We start from the raw sequence: 18,643 nt of genomic DNA, 5'->3' as shown, positions 1-18,643 counted from the left end.
CTACATGTCGTTTGGGGGGGGGGGGTGTTTTAGCACTTTATTTGTAAGCTTAAGTTTGGGGTTTTTCTTTTCTCCTCTTCCCGGGGTTTGATGGGACGGTCCCCTGGGGAGGGGGGTGTTTTGGTTGTTTGTGTTTGTCTTTTTTGTTTTATGACTAAAGACCGAACATGGTTGGATAAAGGCTGACCGCACAGGTTTAAGAACTCCTGGCCACACCTGTGCTAAGTGACTGACTGAAACAAAGGCAAGGATGCAGCCAGAGGAGAGGACATCAACCATTCTGTTGGAAGACGAATGCAGATGCGGTTTCCAGCCATGGTCCCTGGAGGGGGGTGTTTCTCCTGGGCCAGGTTTGTGTGGTCGCCGGGAGGCTTCCGTGAGGGTGGGGTACTGTTGTATGGCTGGGGGGCCTGGCTGCCTTTTTGTTTCTGTCTTTTGTTTTTCCTTCCAGGTGGCTTGCATTTGGGACTGAGTGGCTGTGTTGCTGAGGTTATCAGGACCTCACCCTGATCACCTGCGGCTCGTCAGGACTCACAGCTGTGGTGCATCTATATGGATTGGAACATGGTGGCATTTAAGACTGGAGTATACAGTGTGTATTTGCCAGAGACTCGACCTTGTGACCAGACGGGTGAGATCGTCGTCTCGGGAGCCATCTCATCATCAGTGGATGCAGAGACGTCCAGGGTTTTGATGCACGGTCTGTGAAAGAGGAGGGGGTGAGGTCTCACGCTCGTCAGCACACTTCCTGAGGTACGTTAGATTTTGTGACTAACATTTATACAGTCAGTAAATGTGGTGTCCCTCACACCTTTTTATATTGAGCTGTATGTTAGTCATGTATCGGCTTCCACTGCAGTGGAGTTTTGTGAACTGGATGTTCCATGCCTGCAGGCTGGGAAGCTGATTAGTAATCAAGCCAGGAAGTGTTTGCTGTTTGTACACCTTTAAGTGTTCTCTCTGTGTGTAGAGTGTGGACTCACATAATGGTTCCTTCTTTCACAGACTCGGTTTGTTGCGGCCACCTGGGGGGTGTCGGCGGGGTCCTTGGGTCCGAACAGCTTCTGGCTCCGGACCGTTAGCGCTGCTGGGAGCGCACCACGCCAGACCGCACTTTCTTTTGTTGTTTTTTGTATCACTGTTATGTATTAAATTCAGTTAGCCTTTGTACCGTGCTCTGCTTATTTCATACTGGGTCCTTCAAACGCTGGTCGGTTCTCCGAGCTGCGTCCGACACATAACAGGAATGACGAAACTACAGTTGTTATTATCAATTTCATTGTCTAAAACGATCACACCACATTAAGTTAAGCTCAGCACTGCTCTGGCTCCAGGCTCAACGTCTGGAGAAAAAGGCGAGCAGCGCTTTGTTTGCAGTCAGCACTGTAGCCACGGATCGTGCTCCATAACAATCCCGCAACAGCGGGATTTGTATTGATTATTATGTAGTATAATCAGGAAAGTGTTATTTATGTAACATATGCATTGATTTGTATAATGGCACTGTTTATCATGTTGATCATCTTCATTTTTATGTGGATTCCAGCGCTGGTTCATTTTGGTGTATAATTTACGCCACCTCTCGACCTGGTGTATATTTTCAGCGCAGCGTACGCCAACAACCACATTGATAAATGCCAAGTAGCGCAGCCGTTTTGGCGTACACCCCATATACGCTCAAATATCGCCGTACGCAACGTTGATACATGAGGCCCAGTGTGTGTATATTATGAATATCATGACTTCATCGAATATCCATATTTGTCCACTTGCCATAAATCCATCAGATGATCTGAGTCATAAGTTTACCTCGCTGTTCATGTCTCCCAGGTCGTAGCGAATGCTACGAAAGCTACATCTCCCTTCGTTATGAAACCAGTCTTGTTTGTGATTTATTGGCAGTCGTACTTACAAACATACTGGACTAAATTAATGTGACAGATCAGTTTGTTCAGTATTGGTGTTCTATTCCCTCTTTGTATCCGTTCTCTGTTGTAAGTACGATTGTCTTGTTTTCTGTTTGAGTTTGAACAAGTTTGATTCTTGTCCCTTGGTTAGTTAGTTGCACCTTTTCAAACATGTCCTGTAGAGTTCATCAGTTGTGGTTTGTTTGTTTTCTTTGAGTAAATCAATGATAGTAATTTGTGTTTAACGTGTTCTTCATGGCTCACCATGTATTTTTTTTTTTTTTGTGAGCTTGGCGATTTGCCTTGATTAATAAACATTTTTTGACCATAACTCACTGTTTGCACTCTGCATTTGGATGGTTGTTCTGCTTGAAAATGATCACACAAATAGGATGACATAGAGATGTGCTATTTATGTGCTAATTTGCATAAATATTTCAAACAGGCGTCACTCAGGGAAGCTGGATCACTCCCTTCATATGGGCAATGTACAATGTACGTGTTGGCAAAGATATGATGACATATAACAACATATAAATTTGGGGGTTGACTTGGAAGCATTACATTTTTATTAATTTCTTGGGTCTCTAAAACTTGTTGAGACATCCAACATTTAAAGTGTTTCTTGTTATCAAGATTATTAGTGAATCCTGTTTGTGTTTGTTTTGTGGGTGGATGTATTGATGAATGAATTAGTGATTTTATTGACATGGTAGTATACGGATATATGGATGATGGATGGATGCATGTATTGATGGATGTAGGGATGGATGCATGTCAGTAAGATAGGTTGAGAACTCCTAATCCAAATTCCCAACCAGTCCCAGCAGAAGACTGCCCCTCCCTGAGCCTGGTTCTGCTGGAGGTTTCTTCCTGTTAAAAGGGAGTTTTTCCTTCCCACTGTCGCCAAGTGCTTGCTCACAGGGGGTCGTTTTGACCGTTGGGGTTTTTACGTAATTATTGTATGACCTTGCCTTACAATATAAGGCGCCTTGGGGCAACTGTTTGTTGTGATTTGGCGCTATATAAATAAAATTGATTGATTGATTGATATTTTGGCCAGGAACAGGCAACAATCTTTTTATGGCACCTGGCTAATATGTGATAAAATGGCAAATTTTCTGGACATTAGTTCAGGTGTTTTATTGTTAGGTACCTTGTCTGTTAATTTCTCTGCCTGTCTGACACGTTTAAAAAAGTGGATGTCTTGCCGCTGTGGTCTCTGAGCACTTGTGATCTAGTTTTATCACTTATTGACACAATGTAATCATTAACTTCCTTGATGCAAATCTGAATTTGTTTGAAGACCAGGATTAGTGTTAGTAGTACCTGCAGTCTTATATATAGTAGTATTTCCAAGAACTTAAAATCCTGGGTAGGGGTTTGGTGTCACACATTACCTGCAGAATGTGAATATTTTATACTTTTTTATATATATTTTTTTACATTACCTGCAGAATGTGAATATTTTATACTTTTTTATATATATTTTTTTAATCTAACATGGACTGTATCAGCAGTTTAGAAAACACTGCATTGGGTTTAACTGTCAGTTATGTAGCAATGCTACTTTTGTTTTTCCTCTACAGGATCGTAATGAGGCCAGGAAAGTTCATGCAGTTGCTGGGTTGCCATTTTTTGAAGTGTTCATTCATGCTCCTCTGGAGGTGTGCGAGAGCAGGGATGTGAAAGGGCTTTACAAGAAGGCTCGTGCTGGAGAAATCAAAGGTCGGTCTGTCAGTGCTCACCTCAGCAGACTTTCTACGAAACTTTAACACACCGTAACTCTCAACAAACCTTTTGATTCTGGAAACACTGTCACCCAGTTAAGGCCATTCCCTGTCTACAGCTGCGCAATTATATATGTCATGTAATTATACATCAACCAAGAAAAATGGAACTTGGAAAGCTATTGGCTTTGAAAGAAAAATTTATATTTCACAGTTTTATCTTCTGTCATCAGGCTTCACTGGTATTGACTCACAATATGAGCATCCCGAGACACCAGATTTGGTCCTAAAAACTGGAGAGCTCTCAGTGAAGGAATGCCTTAATCAAGTGTTGGACCTGCTCAAGGACAAGGTGAGTGTGAACCTCAGGAGCCTATGCAGTGGGTCTCAAATGAAGACACTTTGACCTGTAACAGGATATACAGGTCAAACTGTACAGACTCTACAGATATTGTGGTGTACTGCATTGTAGGAGTATCTCTTGAACACTTAGGGAACATCAGCTATGGCATTGGCCAAGGGGAAACCCATGGTTCACCCAGGTAGTTTCAAGTGTTGGGGATGGACCTGTTATCTGCCTGGGTGGTTGCCATCCAGGCGGTTCTGTGGCATGGTGGATGCTGTAATGCATCATACCCGTGCGTGTTCCCAAACCTGAACTGATATTGTGTCCCATACAGGCATCTTTACAAGTTACCAATTGGGCAGCGCAGTGTCGTTTCGGGGGAGGGTTAAAATATGACGCATATGACGCAATAATCCTACATCCGGGGACAGCCCTCTCTGACTTTTTGGGCAAATTGCATGGCAAACAAAGTGAAAATGCAAAGAAAAAGTGACGATGCGGTGGAAAGTGGACATGTGTTGCAGTTTGTTTATGACCTGGAGCACAAACATGTTGAGGCGGTTGTACAGGCAAGAGAACACAGCTTCTCTGGCTAGCTGTGTCGGCTAACACTTAACGACACGGCCTCTCCCACTCACCTCGTCTTTCTTTCTCCACTGTGAACTGAAAAAAAAAATCCACTTCGAAAACAAAGCACTATTTATCCTTGTGAAGTTATGCTATTTTAGTATTGCACAATGGGAGGCTGTCCCCAGAAGTGGTCAAATCCTGCGATATCACGCAGGGGTTCAAATGAGACTGGGCTGCCCTATTACTTGAAGCAGTGTATAATTGTTTAAGTAGTTAAAACTGTTAAGTGGGTGTTACAATTACAATGGCAAGATGGCTGTTAAAACCCACATTTTGTAAATCCACCAAAGCGCAATAGTGTCTTATGGCAGTAGTTTTGCCAAGGTACAGATAATACTAAAATCAGTGGAAGAGATAATAAAAAAATATTCATTAAAAAGCATCCTTTATCTGTATTGTAAAAAATAGTCCGGTCTTCCTTTACCGAAAGCCTACATCTTAAAGGTGCTATGAATTTTTTTTTTTGCCATTTGATGTTGAAAGGGTGCCACACTTCAAGACATAAACAAATCTTCCCTCCTCAGCCACTCCTCCTCATCCCTACCCCCTCCGTACTGCACACTAAATGGCAGTTGCAGCCTTTTAACAGTTCTGTATGTGGGAAAAGCTAGACATATGTGGATTCTACTAAGATCACATCTCTGATTATAGTAATTTTTAATATCTGAACATGACTTTTGGACATTTTTTGGGAAAGTCACTGCCATCCACCATCCTGAAAAAAGTTCAGCAGTCAGGCAATGAGCAGAAGAAGGACAACATTTTTCTTGTGCTTTTCTTCCTCAGCCAAGACTGGTACCCATTATTTTATTAACAGCTGGGTGAACTGAGACATTACAGATTAAGTGTCTGTCCAAGGACACAGACAAGTAGCAGGTAACTTTAATATTAATACTGAAAACACATATATAAAAGAAATGTTAAAATGTCAAAACACAATCTGACAAGTAGTTTATTATTATTCAAACACGTGGTTTTATATTTGAAAGCAAAATCAGTATAGTGAGGGTTGGGCCTCACAACCTAGCCGACTAAAACCAAACATTGACTTTCCTGAACAGTAAATCACATACAAATTATCGGCTCTTCTCACTCCGGGACTTTCTAATGCACCTATGACAACAGTATTGTCTTGCATGTCGTGTTCAAGAGGCATTTTAAATAACATTTGGGAAAGCATATCTGGAACATACCATAGCCCATTGTCTCACAAAAGGATAAAAACAAGGTCATCTTACCTTAAGTTTTGTTGGTAAAAACGGACTTATGCATGTCTGCAATAACAGATGGAAAAAGCAAGTCTAATCATGGCTGTGGGCAATAAAAATAAATTATTGCCAGAAAACAAAATGACAGCAAAAGTTCCAAAAATAATAAATCTGAAGGACAAAACAAACATCAGAAGCCCTATTTTACACCCGACGCAAAGTAGTACACACAGCATAACAGGTGTTATTGCTAGTTTGCATTGGATGCAGATGCCATTTTCGCACCCAAACTTTTCATGGTCTAAATCATGATACCATTTGTGCTCGTGTGGGCGTGTTGGTCTAATAATGAGTTGTGGTCAGGTGAAGAATTCCTGCACTGGTATGATCCGTCACCAGCTAAAACCATGTCCAGTGTTGTGCCAGGCTATATAAGTGCACAACGTACTGTACCGAGTTTACCCTTTCTGTGCGCGGACCAAGATCAGGTTTAATGTGAATAAATTCTGATCTTATTCAATTTATTTCATTTATATAGTGCCAAATCACAACAAGGTTGCCTCAAGGCACTTCACACAAGTAAGACCTAACTTTACCAACCCCCAGAGCAAGCACACAGGCGACAGTGGTAAGGGAAAACTCCCTCTGACGTTTTGAGGAAGAAACCTCAAGCAGACCAGACTCAAAGAGGTGACCCTCTACTTGGGCCATGCTACCAACACAATTTACAAAACGAATATACAGGAAATTTTGCTGCATGTACAGGACAGGAGGGTTGAAGAAACAGACACCACACCCATCTCTGGATGGAACCGCACCTCAAACAGAGAGAAAAAAAAGAATCAAGCATCAGAAAGACAAATACAGTGTAATTTGTCAGCATTAAGCAGTAAGAAAATCAGAAGAAATACTAAGGTGATCGCCGTCCACTAGCCCTAAGCTTCACTAAAAGACCCAGAATTTAGGTAAAGTTGAGGCTGCAGCCCGCTCTGTTTCCTAATAAAATGAATTAAAAGACTAAAAAGCATAGAAACATACTATGCCAGTATGCTAGCCATACCAAAGGAAAAATAAGTGCATCTTAAGTCTGGACTTGAAAGTCTCCACAGAATCTGACTGTTTTATTGATGCAGTGTGATCATTTCACAGAACAGGGGCATGATAAGAGAAAGTTTTGTGACTCGCAGACTTTTTATTCACCCTAGGGACACAAAGTAGTCCTGCACCTTGAGAACGCAAGGCCCAGGCCGGTACGTAAGGTTTAATTAGGTCAGCTAGGTAGGGAGGTGCCAGTCCATGAACAGTTTTATAGGCTAGTAGCAGAACTTTAACATCTGATCTCACTGGGACAGGAAGCCCGTAAAGAGATGCCAAAATGGGTGTAATGTGGTCAAACTTTCTGCTTCGTGTCAAAACTCTGGCAGCAGCATTTTGAACTAATTGGAGAGCCCTAATGCTGGACTATCCAATCTAGAAGAGACAAATGCATGAATCAGGGTCTCAGCATCAGCCATAGACAGGATGGGACGAATCTTCGCAATCTTATCTCCATAAAAAACAAGGAGTTTGTTCTGTACTGAGTTTACCCTTTCTGTGTGTGGACCAAAATCAGGTTTACAGACGGGTTATTTTTCTCCATAAATTGAAACCAGCTCGCAGTCCTTCCCACAGACAGAAAGAGTAAACTCAGTACAGAACAAATTACCCATTTTTTAATTATTATTATTATTATTTATTTATTTTTTGTGCATGCACAGATAGCGAATATACAAATCTGGTAAGGAAGTCATCTCAGTACGTGACAACGGCAAATCCAAACCCTTAGTGACCAACGCTCGCCTTTGCACCATTACTTTCCACTACTACTAAAATAAACACTCAGACATGCCCCAAATGAGTTTGGGCCATTTGTACAGCACGCCGTTGCCTGTTAAAGCCATTTATTTTGCACAAATTGCAGGAGGTGATGTCAAATGGTTAAAACAGTGGGCTTATGACTAGAAGATCCTTGGTTCAAATCAAGATTAGAGTGGAAAATTGCTCAGGTCCTGTGGGCAAGGTCCTTAATCCCCATGTTACTCCAGGTGTGCAGTTGAGCGCCTTGCATGGTAGCACCCTGACGTGTGTAAATAGGTGAATGTGAGACATCACTGTCATGCACATTGAGCATGAAAGAACAACAAATGCAGCCCATTTACACAAAATACTCAGTCACTGTTTACAGTGCACTGGAATCCCACTGTAGTTGCTTATATCTTTCTTAAAATATATATTTTGGTATCACTGCATGTACAGCTTTATTTCATGAATAAACACTCCAAATAAAAATATCAGTTACAGTGACATTCTGCAGGATGCCATTATGGAGAGGGATGTGTACAATATCGCAGCCATATATCCGTCCCCTGGGGAACATGAGGCCAGCTACAGGGAACACTTTCACAGACTCATTGTGTGGCCACAGTACTGTATAACTTGAAAGCATGTCAGCTGTGCGTCAGTAACAGTGCAGGTATTTACGTTAAAGTGTTATCTTTCCCCTAAAAGATGTTAAAGATTGCGACGAGGAGATCCAAGTTCAAGGTACGACTAAAGGTTCAGAAACAGAGAAGACAATGTGCTTGACATTTTTATGGTTTGATTTGGTGTATAACCAAGAGGATCTAACACAACAGCCACATGGTTAAATGGGGGGGTGGTGGACAACTGGTTAGTGCATATGGTTTCAGTGCAGAAGGTTCCTGGTTCAATCCCCACCAGTGATGCCGGTAATGCGTTATTTAGTAACGCGTTACTCTAATCTAACCACTTTTTTTGTAACGAGTAATCTAACGCGTTAATCTTTCCAAATCAGTAATCAGATTAAAGTTACTTCTCCAAGTCACTGTGCATTACTATTATTTTTGTATTGTGGGTCGACAGCAGCATTAAACTTGGTCCGTGGGCAGGAGGTCGGGATTTGACTGAACTGCCCACTTTAAGCGAGCTGTGAGCTTTTCATCAGCTCTGACTCGTCCTCACCTCTTAAAGCGCAGTGAAAACAGCACACCTGCACTGAGCTTTACAAAGTCATTTTTATGCTTTATTTTTATTTATTTATTTATTTATTTTATCATCCAGTCAATCAGCCAGTTTTCTAAAAAAGAAAAAAAATATCTTGGACTTCATCCCAACCATATTCTGAATCTTAGAAATGTTCATGTATCCATCCCCTGACATGGCTAAAGAAACCTGGCTGAAATTTTCATTTACTGTTACATTTATCAAATTGTAGCAGTAATTCTCACGTGTATATTGTATGTCTTTTTTATTTCACAAACTGAAAAGATTTTTGTAGTTGCTCATTAACTTTGAATAGTTTATTAAATATTCTCATGACTGTATCCGGACAAAAACAAGAGCAGCCAAATGGACGACAACAATTAAATATTCTCATGAAAATAAAAATGAGCTCATTTGCATTTATTTATTAACATATTTTAAATTTGGTACTTTAACCCCTTAACGCCCATCGTCGCATGTATGCTACAATCTCTGACTCAAATATGCAACTTACCAAATTGACCTGTATGCCCGTTGTCGCAAATTTGCAACATACCATCATTATTATTATAACATTATAACATAAAGTCATTACCAGAATACCCAATATTGCTATCTAGTTTTTGTGCAAAAGTGAAATTAATAATCTCAACATTATTTACCATCTACTTAAAGGCAAAAACACACACAAAACATTTTTTTATATACAGCTATATATATTCGTACAGCTATATAAATTCGGGCGTTAAGGGGTTAAATTCAGTGCTGCCAATAATTCTAAAGATGGCTGCAAACGTACTTCAAAAAGACACTCCTTAATTTGTCTTGACAAAGTTGGTCAGGTGTGATGTGTATAATTGTCACACACGCTTATCTGTCCCACATCTCACACAAGCATGCATAAAGACATCTGAACATACATTAAAGGGCACGCCTCAATTTGTCTTCATAAAATTGGAAAGGTGTGCTGTATGTTTTCATCACACACCTATCTGTCCTACATCTCTGGGCTCTTAATGCACACACAGCTTACACTACTATATTTACATGCCTCACATGTTTTTACAACAGAATCTCAATGCTTGACAACATGGGAGTTGTGTTAGATCCCCATGGCAACATACTTCACTGTCCATTCACCAGTCATTACCAGATATGAACAGTATGGAACTCCATGACAAAATCCATCCAGAGCAGACAGTTCTCAAAAATGAACAACCTGTGGTGCTGAAAATGTTGTGTGGGCCGCCAGAAGAGGAGGTACTGCTGGCCCACCACCAGAGGGCGCCCTGCCTGGAGTGCGGGCTCCAGGCACCAGAGGGCGCAGCCGCCTCACAGGAGCAGCCAGGGTGACAGCTGTCACGCATCACCTGCAACAGCTGTTACCAATCAGCAGGGGTACATCAGCAGGACGACGTCTCCACCTCTTTGCCGAGATATCATTCTACCTGGAAGGTAACATTCTCAGCTAACTGTGTGACAGTAACCTTTTGTGACTTTTGTGCGTTGTATAACAGACTCCTTTTCCAACGAGAGGTGGAGGTAGTTTTCCTGCCGTGCGGATTGCTGGGTGCAAACGCGCCCACATTTAATTGTTTCTTTGTTCCTCGCCAGCAGTACCAGGTCCGACACGCGGAGGCAGTGGCCACCTGGGAATTCGGGACTTGGCGGCTCCAGTATTCCCGGGGTCTGGTGGCGGAGGAAATCGTGTGGTTCCGGTTCTGCTTTGGACAGACGTCTCCTATCTTCGAGCCTGCCCACACGACACATCTTTGTGAATTGACTTTTGTCCATTGTTGTAATCTGTTGTATTTGTTGTGCACATTCACAACAGTAAAGTGTTGTTATTTGACCTACTCCATTGTCTGTTCATTTGCGCCCCCTGTTGTGGGTCCGTGTACTTACACTTTCCCAACAGAAAAATGAAGCCAACACGGAAGTGCCAAAACCTGCAGTTCCTTGAATGGTCACTTGAGTTTGCCTCCAAAAGTGAGTCAATCCCCATAGAATCTAATGTTAAATTGTTCAAATTTACATCTGAAATAAACATATCTGCAGCCTAGTACAAAAGAGTTTTTGGTCTCTGTAGCTAGTTTACCATTCATGACAACAGTACGGGGGTGAATTTTGATATAACTCTTCAGTTTTAAGTCATAAAGTTATAAATAACTAGGTGTATGGTTGGAGTGGCAATTAGTGTGCCAGTTCCAGGCAGCAATCTCTGGCAGAGGTCGCGAGCAAGGGCTACCAGCTTCTGAGGTCTTGACTGTGTTTGTCATTCTTGAGCAATTTATTACAAGTATCTGAGATAATATGGATTCCTGTGCAGTTCATCATACTCATGAACCACTTAAGAAGTCTGTGCTCCAGTATCTACATTGACTGAAATTTTAATGTTATTGAATTTGAATGTTAGCAGTAATTTGCAGGTACAGTAGATTGGTAACATTAGCTACACTGATTGTGCCACAGTTATTGAGGATGTATTCAGGTCATAGTTTTTAATATCCACACCCAGGCCACTGTTATAAGAATCACTGCCCATACTGCAAAAATATGTGTTAATCAAACACGTGAAACAAGGTTACATAGCCTGTTAGCGTTAGCTAACTTGGTAATTTTGAGATAGGACGATATGTTTGAGCTCTAGGTCACACTGGCCTAGCCCACACTCCACCCCTTTACCCATTTATGGGTTGGCCATTAATTAGACAGAGACAGGCACTGCCAAGAGGGCAACATCTGGAAATACCTCACTTGAGCTTCAAACCTGTGGTGACATCACAGAGGGTTTGTCACTATATTTACAATCTATCACGGAAGCCACCAAGACACCCATGACAACTCTGAAGGAACTAAAGGCTTCTGTGGATGTGACTGCAGAAACTATCTACAGTGCAGCTTTTTTTTTTGGCATCAACAGCCACAGCTCCGTGGTGAAGAGAAACAAAGAAACCATGTTCTTAAAAAGAAGAAGAAATATGATCTACAGTTTCCTAGAAGGCACACGGGAGACTCGTGCCAAAATGTGAACAGCTTTCTCTTTAATTCAGTTGGCCCTTTATTTAACCAGGTGAGTCCCATTGAGATTGAGACCTCTTTTGCAAGGTAGACCTGGACAATTATAAAGTTTCCACTTCACCTAACCTTGTCTTTTAAATGGAGGAAACCAGAGCAGCCAGAGGAAACACACAGGGAGAACATGCAAACTCCACACAGAAAGGCCACAGGTGAGAATCTAACCATGACCTTCTTGCTGTGAGGCTACAGTGCTAACCACTAATGCTGTTGTGTGGGCCGCTGAAGAGGAGGTACTGCTGGCCCACCACCACAAGATGGCGCCCTGCTTGAAGTGCGGGCTTTAAGCACGAGAGGGTGTCGGAGCGACCGGGAGTGACAGCTGTCACTCATCATCCGTACCAGCTGTCACTCATCCACTACTCACCATCACCATAAAGGCCGGACTGCAACTCCACCTCCCCGCCGAGAAATCAGCTACCAAGCAAGGTAATTTTCTCTGCTGTGATATTGTTGTCTAAATATATTGGTCTGTGTGCAGCCGTGTTCCTGTGGGCTCTATTGGAGGCTGGATTGGCGGACAGTGAGAGGACGACGTTCTTTGCCTCTCACTCCATCCAGGAAAGAGACCAACAGGAGCTGCACGGGTGACGTTGTTTCTGGAGGTGGAGGCACGCGCCTGGGTTACGGCGCTCTGGGAGCAGAATTCACGGCTCCTAACGAAGTATACTGGGTTTGTGAGGGAGTTCAAACAGGTTTTTGATCACCCCCATAGAGGCGAATCTGCTTCTAATTTGCTGCTGTCAATCAGACAGGGGCGTCGGAGCGTAGCTGAGTACGCAGTCGACTTCCGCATCGCGGCAGCGAGGTCCAGCTGGAACAACGTTGCGCTCCGCGCCGCCTTCGTAAATGGACTGTCTCCGGTCCTGAAGGAGCATTTACTGGCTAAGGGCGAACCGCAGGATTTCGATGGGCTTGTTGATCTGGTTATACGATTAGATAACCGATTAGAGGAACACCGTCGGGAGCAGGGCGGGGGGCGTGGCCGGGCACGAGCCGTCCCTCTTCCTTCTGGGTCCGAAAGGGTGCCGCCTTCCCCACGCTCCATAGCCCGTGACTCCCGTGTGGCAACAGCTCCCCGTGCTGATGAAGCTATGGACACGAGCAGGGCCAAAGTTAAATCAAATAACAGACAACGGAGGCTGGCCCGCGGGGAGTGTTTTTTCTGTGGCTCGAGTGAGCATTTAAATCAAATAACAGACAACGGAGGCTGGCCCGCGGGGAGTGTTTTTTCTGTGGCTCGAGTGAGCATTTACAGAGGAACTGCCCCAAGCGGTTAAACGACAACACCCGCCCTTAGAAACTGGGCTAAGGGTGGGCCATAACACGCATGCGGGGAAACCCCGTAAATCAGCACGCATCCCAGTTACGATCCTGAGCGGGGATCTGACCCTTCACGCCCCAGCACTGGTAGACACGGGGTCGGAAGGGAATCTGCTGGATAGCAGATGGGCAAGGGAAGTCGGGCTCCCTCTAGTGGCTCTACCTTCACCTTTGAAGGTACGGGCACTAGATGGCACCCTTCTTCCACTAATCACACATCAGACACAGCCAGTGACAATGGTTGTGTCTGGAAATCACAGGGAGGAGACTGTGTTTTATGTAACACCTTCTACCTCACGAGTGATTTTGGGTTTTCCATGGGTGTTAAAACACAGTCCCCGGATTGATTGGCCGTCTGGGGTTGTGACGCAGTGGAGCGAAACCTGCCACCGGGAGTGTTTAGGATCCTCGGTTCCACCCGGTGTGACAGCTAAGGAGGAGGTTAAAGTCCCCCCCAATCTGACGGCGGTGCCTAAGGAGTACCACAATCTCGCTGACATCTTCAGCAAAGATCTGGCACTCACGCTGCCCCCGCACCATCCATACGATTGTGCCATTGATTTGATACCAGGCGCTGAGTACCCGTCCAGCAGGCTGTACAACCTCTCATGTCCGGAACGCGAATCAATGGAGACCTACATCCGGGACTCATTAGCTGCCACCCTGCTTGAAGTGCGGGCTTTAAGCACGAGAGGGCGTCGGCGCGACCGGGAGTGACAGCTGTCACTCATCATCCGTACCAGCTGTCACTCATCCACTACTCACCATCACCATAAAGGCCGGACTGCAACTCCACCTCCCCGCCGAGAAATCAGCTACCAAGCAAGGTAATTTTCTCTGCTGTGATATCGTTGTCTAAATATATTGGTCTGTGTGCAGCTGTGTTCTTGCGGGCTCTATCGGAGGCTGGATTGGTGGACAGTGAGAGGACGACGTTCTTCGCCTCTCACTCCATCCAGGAAAGAGACCAACAGGAGCTGCACGGGTGACGTTGTTTCTGGAGGTGGAGGTTCTCCCTCCCGGAGGAACTACTCAGGGGATGATTACTGGGTGTGTCTTCACACACCCACCACTAACTGTTTCTGTTTCTGCCAGCAGTACCTGGTCTGACAGCTGGAGACGGTGGCCACCTGGGGCTCGGGACTTGGCGGCTCCGGTGTTCTTCAGATCCGCTGGCGGTGGAAGCCGTGTGGGATCCGGCTCTTCTTTGGACAGACGTCTTCTATCCTCGAGCCTGCCCACACGTCACCTTGTATGCGATTGACTGTACTCCTCTAGTTGTTTTTTTTTCTGTATTCCGTTGTGCAATTCACAACATTAAATTGTTACTTTTTGGCTTATCCATTGTCCGTTCATTAACGCCCCCTGTTGTGGGTCTGTGTCACTACACCTTCCCAACAAATGCACCATGCTGTCTGATTAAAGTCCTTCTCTGCTTCACTCCACCATAACGCTGTTTAAATGGTGATACGACACATAAGACCTGCACTTTGCCTAGTTTCTCGTCATAACCATAGACCTCTCATACCTATGTTTGCTTCTCCTGTGTGCTGCAGCCGTAAGCTGCTCATGTAAAAAAAAAAGTATCACATCTCTATTCTAAAAGTAAAGACAAACAGTAAAGGAGGAGGAGTAATAGGAAGACAGAGGACGGAAAGGAGAGGAACAGTAGTAGCCAGTAAGCCAGTAGCGAGCAGTATTTCTGGTATTTATATTTACATTTTGCATAATCTTTTTCAGTCTAGTTTTGATACTCTGTGTGCTTCTTACCCTGTGTGCTGCTATACAATGCTGCTGGAACCTCAATTTCTCTGAGGGAGTCTTCCCAAGGGATTAATAAAGTTCTATCTAATCGAAATCAGTTAATATCATTTCATAGTGACATGTGCCCCATTTATCTTTGTGTGTAGAATATTATACCAAGTGGGATCACGGACGAGGTGAATGAACTCTTTGTTCCAGAGAACAGGCTGAATCTTGCTCTGGCTGATGTAAATACACTTCCCACCATCAATATCACCAAGGTAACACACTGATTCACTATATACACTTCTTCCAAATGAACATGGGGTTAGTACTGGACATGTTAGATGCTCATGATGAGTCCATAATTATTCTCACTGTCTAGAGTCCAGGTTCTCAATATAAAGCGCTCGTATCTCTATAATTGAACAAGAAAGATTAAAGAATGTGTCAAAATAATCAGGGTAGCACTTTGACATTGTAATGTGTAAATGTCACATGTTATTCTCTCCAAAATTCAATTCAAACAGCTGTTTCTGTTTCTGGTGCATATGGACCCTTGCGTTTTCTGATTTGCAATGTATATGAAGAAAAGTAACATAAAATGTAAGAAAGCTGGACTTGTAGCAATAGGCAACATACATTGTGGCACACAAAGTGGTGATGGGAAAATTCAAATGCATATCCGGGAATTATTTTTGTGCAGCATTTCAAGTATTTTGAAATGTTTTCTAACCCAGTCCTTATACAGTGTTTGCTATTTTGCATGTTTCAGGACAGAGGATCACTTCCTAATGCTGCTTTTTCTTTTCGTCTTTTGAGTATTTTTGAAACAGTGATTCATTATCTGAAGCATTTGGTTCTTTTAGTGTTTCAAAGGGTTTGAAACAGTATAATTTTCTGAAGCAGTTATGTCAGTTAGTGCTTTAAATATTTTCAATCATTTTTTGAAGCCATTGATTTATTTGCACTGTAGAGCAATTTGAAGCTGTGAATCATTTTTTGAAGCTACTGGTGCATTATTCTGTAAAATATAACTGTATAAAGTAACTAATGAAGTAACTTTTCAAAGTTACTTTGGCAACACTGCCTGGCACACATGGATTCTGTCTGCATGTGTTTGTCAGAGGCGTAAGCGTTCTCATTACTGTGGTTTTTTTGACATTCAGCTTTTGTTATCTCTTTGTTTGTTTGTTCACCCTGTCAGTTGTGCTTTGTTTGGTTTGTTGCTACGTGGGATTGTCTTGTCAACTCTGCCATTCACTGCTGTGTTGGATTATTAAACATCCTGGGGTTTTTTTGCTCTCACCTCTGTGTCCTGGCTGTCCTGCATCTTGGGGTCCAATCTTAGCTCTGAGTTGCTAAAACTCAACAAATTTGGCCACTGTCTGTTGAAAGAACAAATTACCAGTTGTAATAATTGCTATCAATTGTCACAAAGACACAACTTGTGAAAGCTGTTTTACTCTCAATTCATAATTCTCATAGAAACTGAATGGATATCTAATAGTACCTAATTATTTATTTAAGGACTGTATAATGTTAAAATTAACACCAGTTAACACAGCCGCCTCTGAGACCAGACCTATACCAAATGCACGTTTGAATGTTGGGACCCTGAAAGACTGAAATGGCTGTGTCTTTCCTCATGCTGTATTTCCATCTATTCAGGATTCTTAATTCCACTGTTTATTCATATGGTGTGATCACTGGGCTTTTTCCTTGACACGCTCATTTAAAATGGTTTGAATACAATTCTAGCTGTTAAAGCAGCAGCGATCCTGAAACGCTATCTCATGTGTATCAGGAGGATAAATGGTATGGCTGTATGGATTATTATTCAGTTTACATTGATTACTGTGAGTTATTCCTCTTTTCTCACAGTTGGATCTCCAGTGGGTGCAGGTGTTGTCAGAGGGATGGGCGAGCCCTCTGAAGGGCTTCATGAGGGAGCGAGAGTTTCTTCAGGTCCTACACTTTGGCAATCTGCTGGATGGTGAGATTTGCACCCCAAAAAGTCATGCACAAGAAAGTCTTTGTATTTTGGATCCTTTTGGGCTGTTTTGTTTTGAAATAACACACAAAAAAATGTGCAGCTGATAAACATTGCACCCTCTTCTCTCTCAGGTGGAGCCATCAACATGACTGTTCCCATTGTCCTGCCTGTTAGCACTGAGACTAAGCAGCTTTTGGAGGGCTCTCCGGCTGTTGCATTGCAGTACCAGGATTCTCGTGTGGCTGTTCTCCGGAACCCGGAGTTCTACCCACATCGTAAGGAGGAGCGCTGTGCCAGACAGTGGGGCACCACCTGTGCACAGCACCCTTACATAAAGGTAAAAAGCTTTTATCTACCATTGCCTAGGCACATAAGTGTGATTTCAGGCATGCGAGAATTATGCATTTTTGTGCATTTACACATTTTTAAATTGCTGCTAAAATGTTTTGCATGAGGTGTAAATCAGTCATTTTATGACAATCATATGCTTATACAGTACTACCGTAAATGGGCGCAAATTGCCATAAAGCTGTCAAACTATAAAAAAAGAAACAACTTGCAGCCAAACAAAATGAGTCAAAATCTGTGGAAAGACATAATAGAAAGGGACAAAACTGGTGATTTGGATGCCAGGAACATTGACAGACAAACAGGGATCAGGTACCTTTGGGACTGGACGTTGTGTGATATCGAGGTGAGTTGCTCTTTGCTTCTTTCTTCAGTAAGATAGTGTTTAAAGGGCATGCCGCATATTATTTAACGTCCCGGTTAGCAACACAACATCAAAGTTTTCCTGATTATATAACACCTGAATAGATCCTTGTCATTTGATTGGTGGTTTGTATGTCAAGTGATATGGATCATTTGTCCCATTTGCCATTGTGTTCCACTGACTGTGCAAATTTGGTTCTATTCACTGTGCAATTTTGGTTCCATATGTTTTGCACCATTGCACGGCGCCACCACCGCGCGCTCACAAGAACTGTGACGGCACTTAGCATTAAAAACACACATAGCGGGGTTGGTTTTATTAATGGTGATCATTCTTGCAACAGAACAAAACAAATCGAGTACGCCGTAAGTTGTCCAGACGCATTTGCAGTATTCACTGGGACGTCTCTACCTGAAGTACAAGCGCTGTCGGATTAAGAGCTTGACAAATTTCTGCCGCGATCAGTGGCGGCTGGCCCATAGGGGGCGCTCGGGCGCTGCCCTCCTAGATGTGGAGGGGAAAAGTCATAATATATATATATACATTTAAAAAGTATTATCAATGTCAGTTTTACTTACTTGTATGTGCCTACATGTAATATGAATGATTAAAACAACACTTCCTCCAACTGACTCTCATTCAACAGTGCATTTCCACCGACAGGAGCAGAAAACGTACATTCCTCGTCTTGGGCGCCATTCAAAGCGCCCTTGAAGTGCAGCGAAATAACCCATCGTATGTAGTTACTAGGGAAAATTAATAAATATTTGGCAAATCAACATTGCCAAAATGAATGGCTTTGGGGCGCCGGAATGTTAGCCCTTGCTACAAAAATGCGGGAACGTTAGATTACAGTCAGTGATATACGTGACGCTGCAGCTGTCAGTCAGTCAGGAAGAGCGACGACGACGTTTGGGTTATATTTATT

At 43.1% G+C, this 18,643-nt stretch overlaps 1 protein-coding gene across 2 annotated transcripts in view; it reads left to right on the top strand.

Annotated features, from left to right (window-relative positions):
• LOC117523239 (bifunctional 3'-phosphoadenosine 5'-phosphosulfate synthase 2-like) overlaps window positions 1-18,643 on the top strand; it is a 50,956-nt gene that overhangs the window by 14,675 nt on the left and 17,638 nt on the right. For both annotated transcript variants that reach the window (XR_004564449.1, XM_034184701.1), the window contains exons 4-8: window positions 3,497-3,635; window positions 3,871-3,989; window positions 15,175-15,288; window positions 16,892-17,003; window positions 17,135-17,340. Coding sequence is in view for 1 of the 2 variants with exons in the window: in XM_034184701.1 (XP_034040592.1) it covers window positions 3,497-3,635; window positions 3,871-3,989; window positions 15,175-15,288; window positions 16,892-17,003; window positions 17,135-17,340 (690 nt within the window). In the remaining variant the exon portion in view is untranslated. The remainder of the gene's footprint in view (window positions 1-3,496; window positions 3,636-3,870; window positions 3,990-15,174; window positions 15,289-16,891; window positions 17,004-17,134; window positions 17,341-18,643) is intronic.

This window comes from Thalassophryne amazonica, chromosome 13 (genome assembly GCF_902500255.1).
Source record: "Thalassophryne amazonica chromosome 13, fThaAma1.1, whole genome shotgun sequence".
In the NCBI taxonomy this organism is placed as follows: Eukaryota; Metazoa; Chordata; class Actinopteri; order Batrachoidiformes; family Batrachoididae; genus Thalassophryne; species Thalassophryne amazonica.
This window is presented reverse-complemented; position numbering and strand designations above follow the sequence as displayed.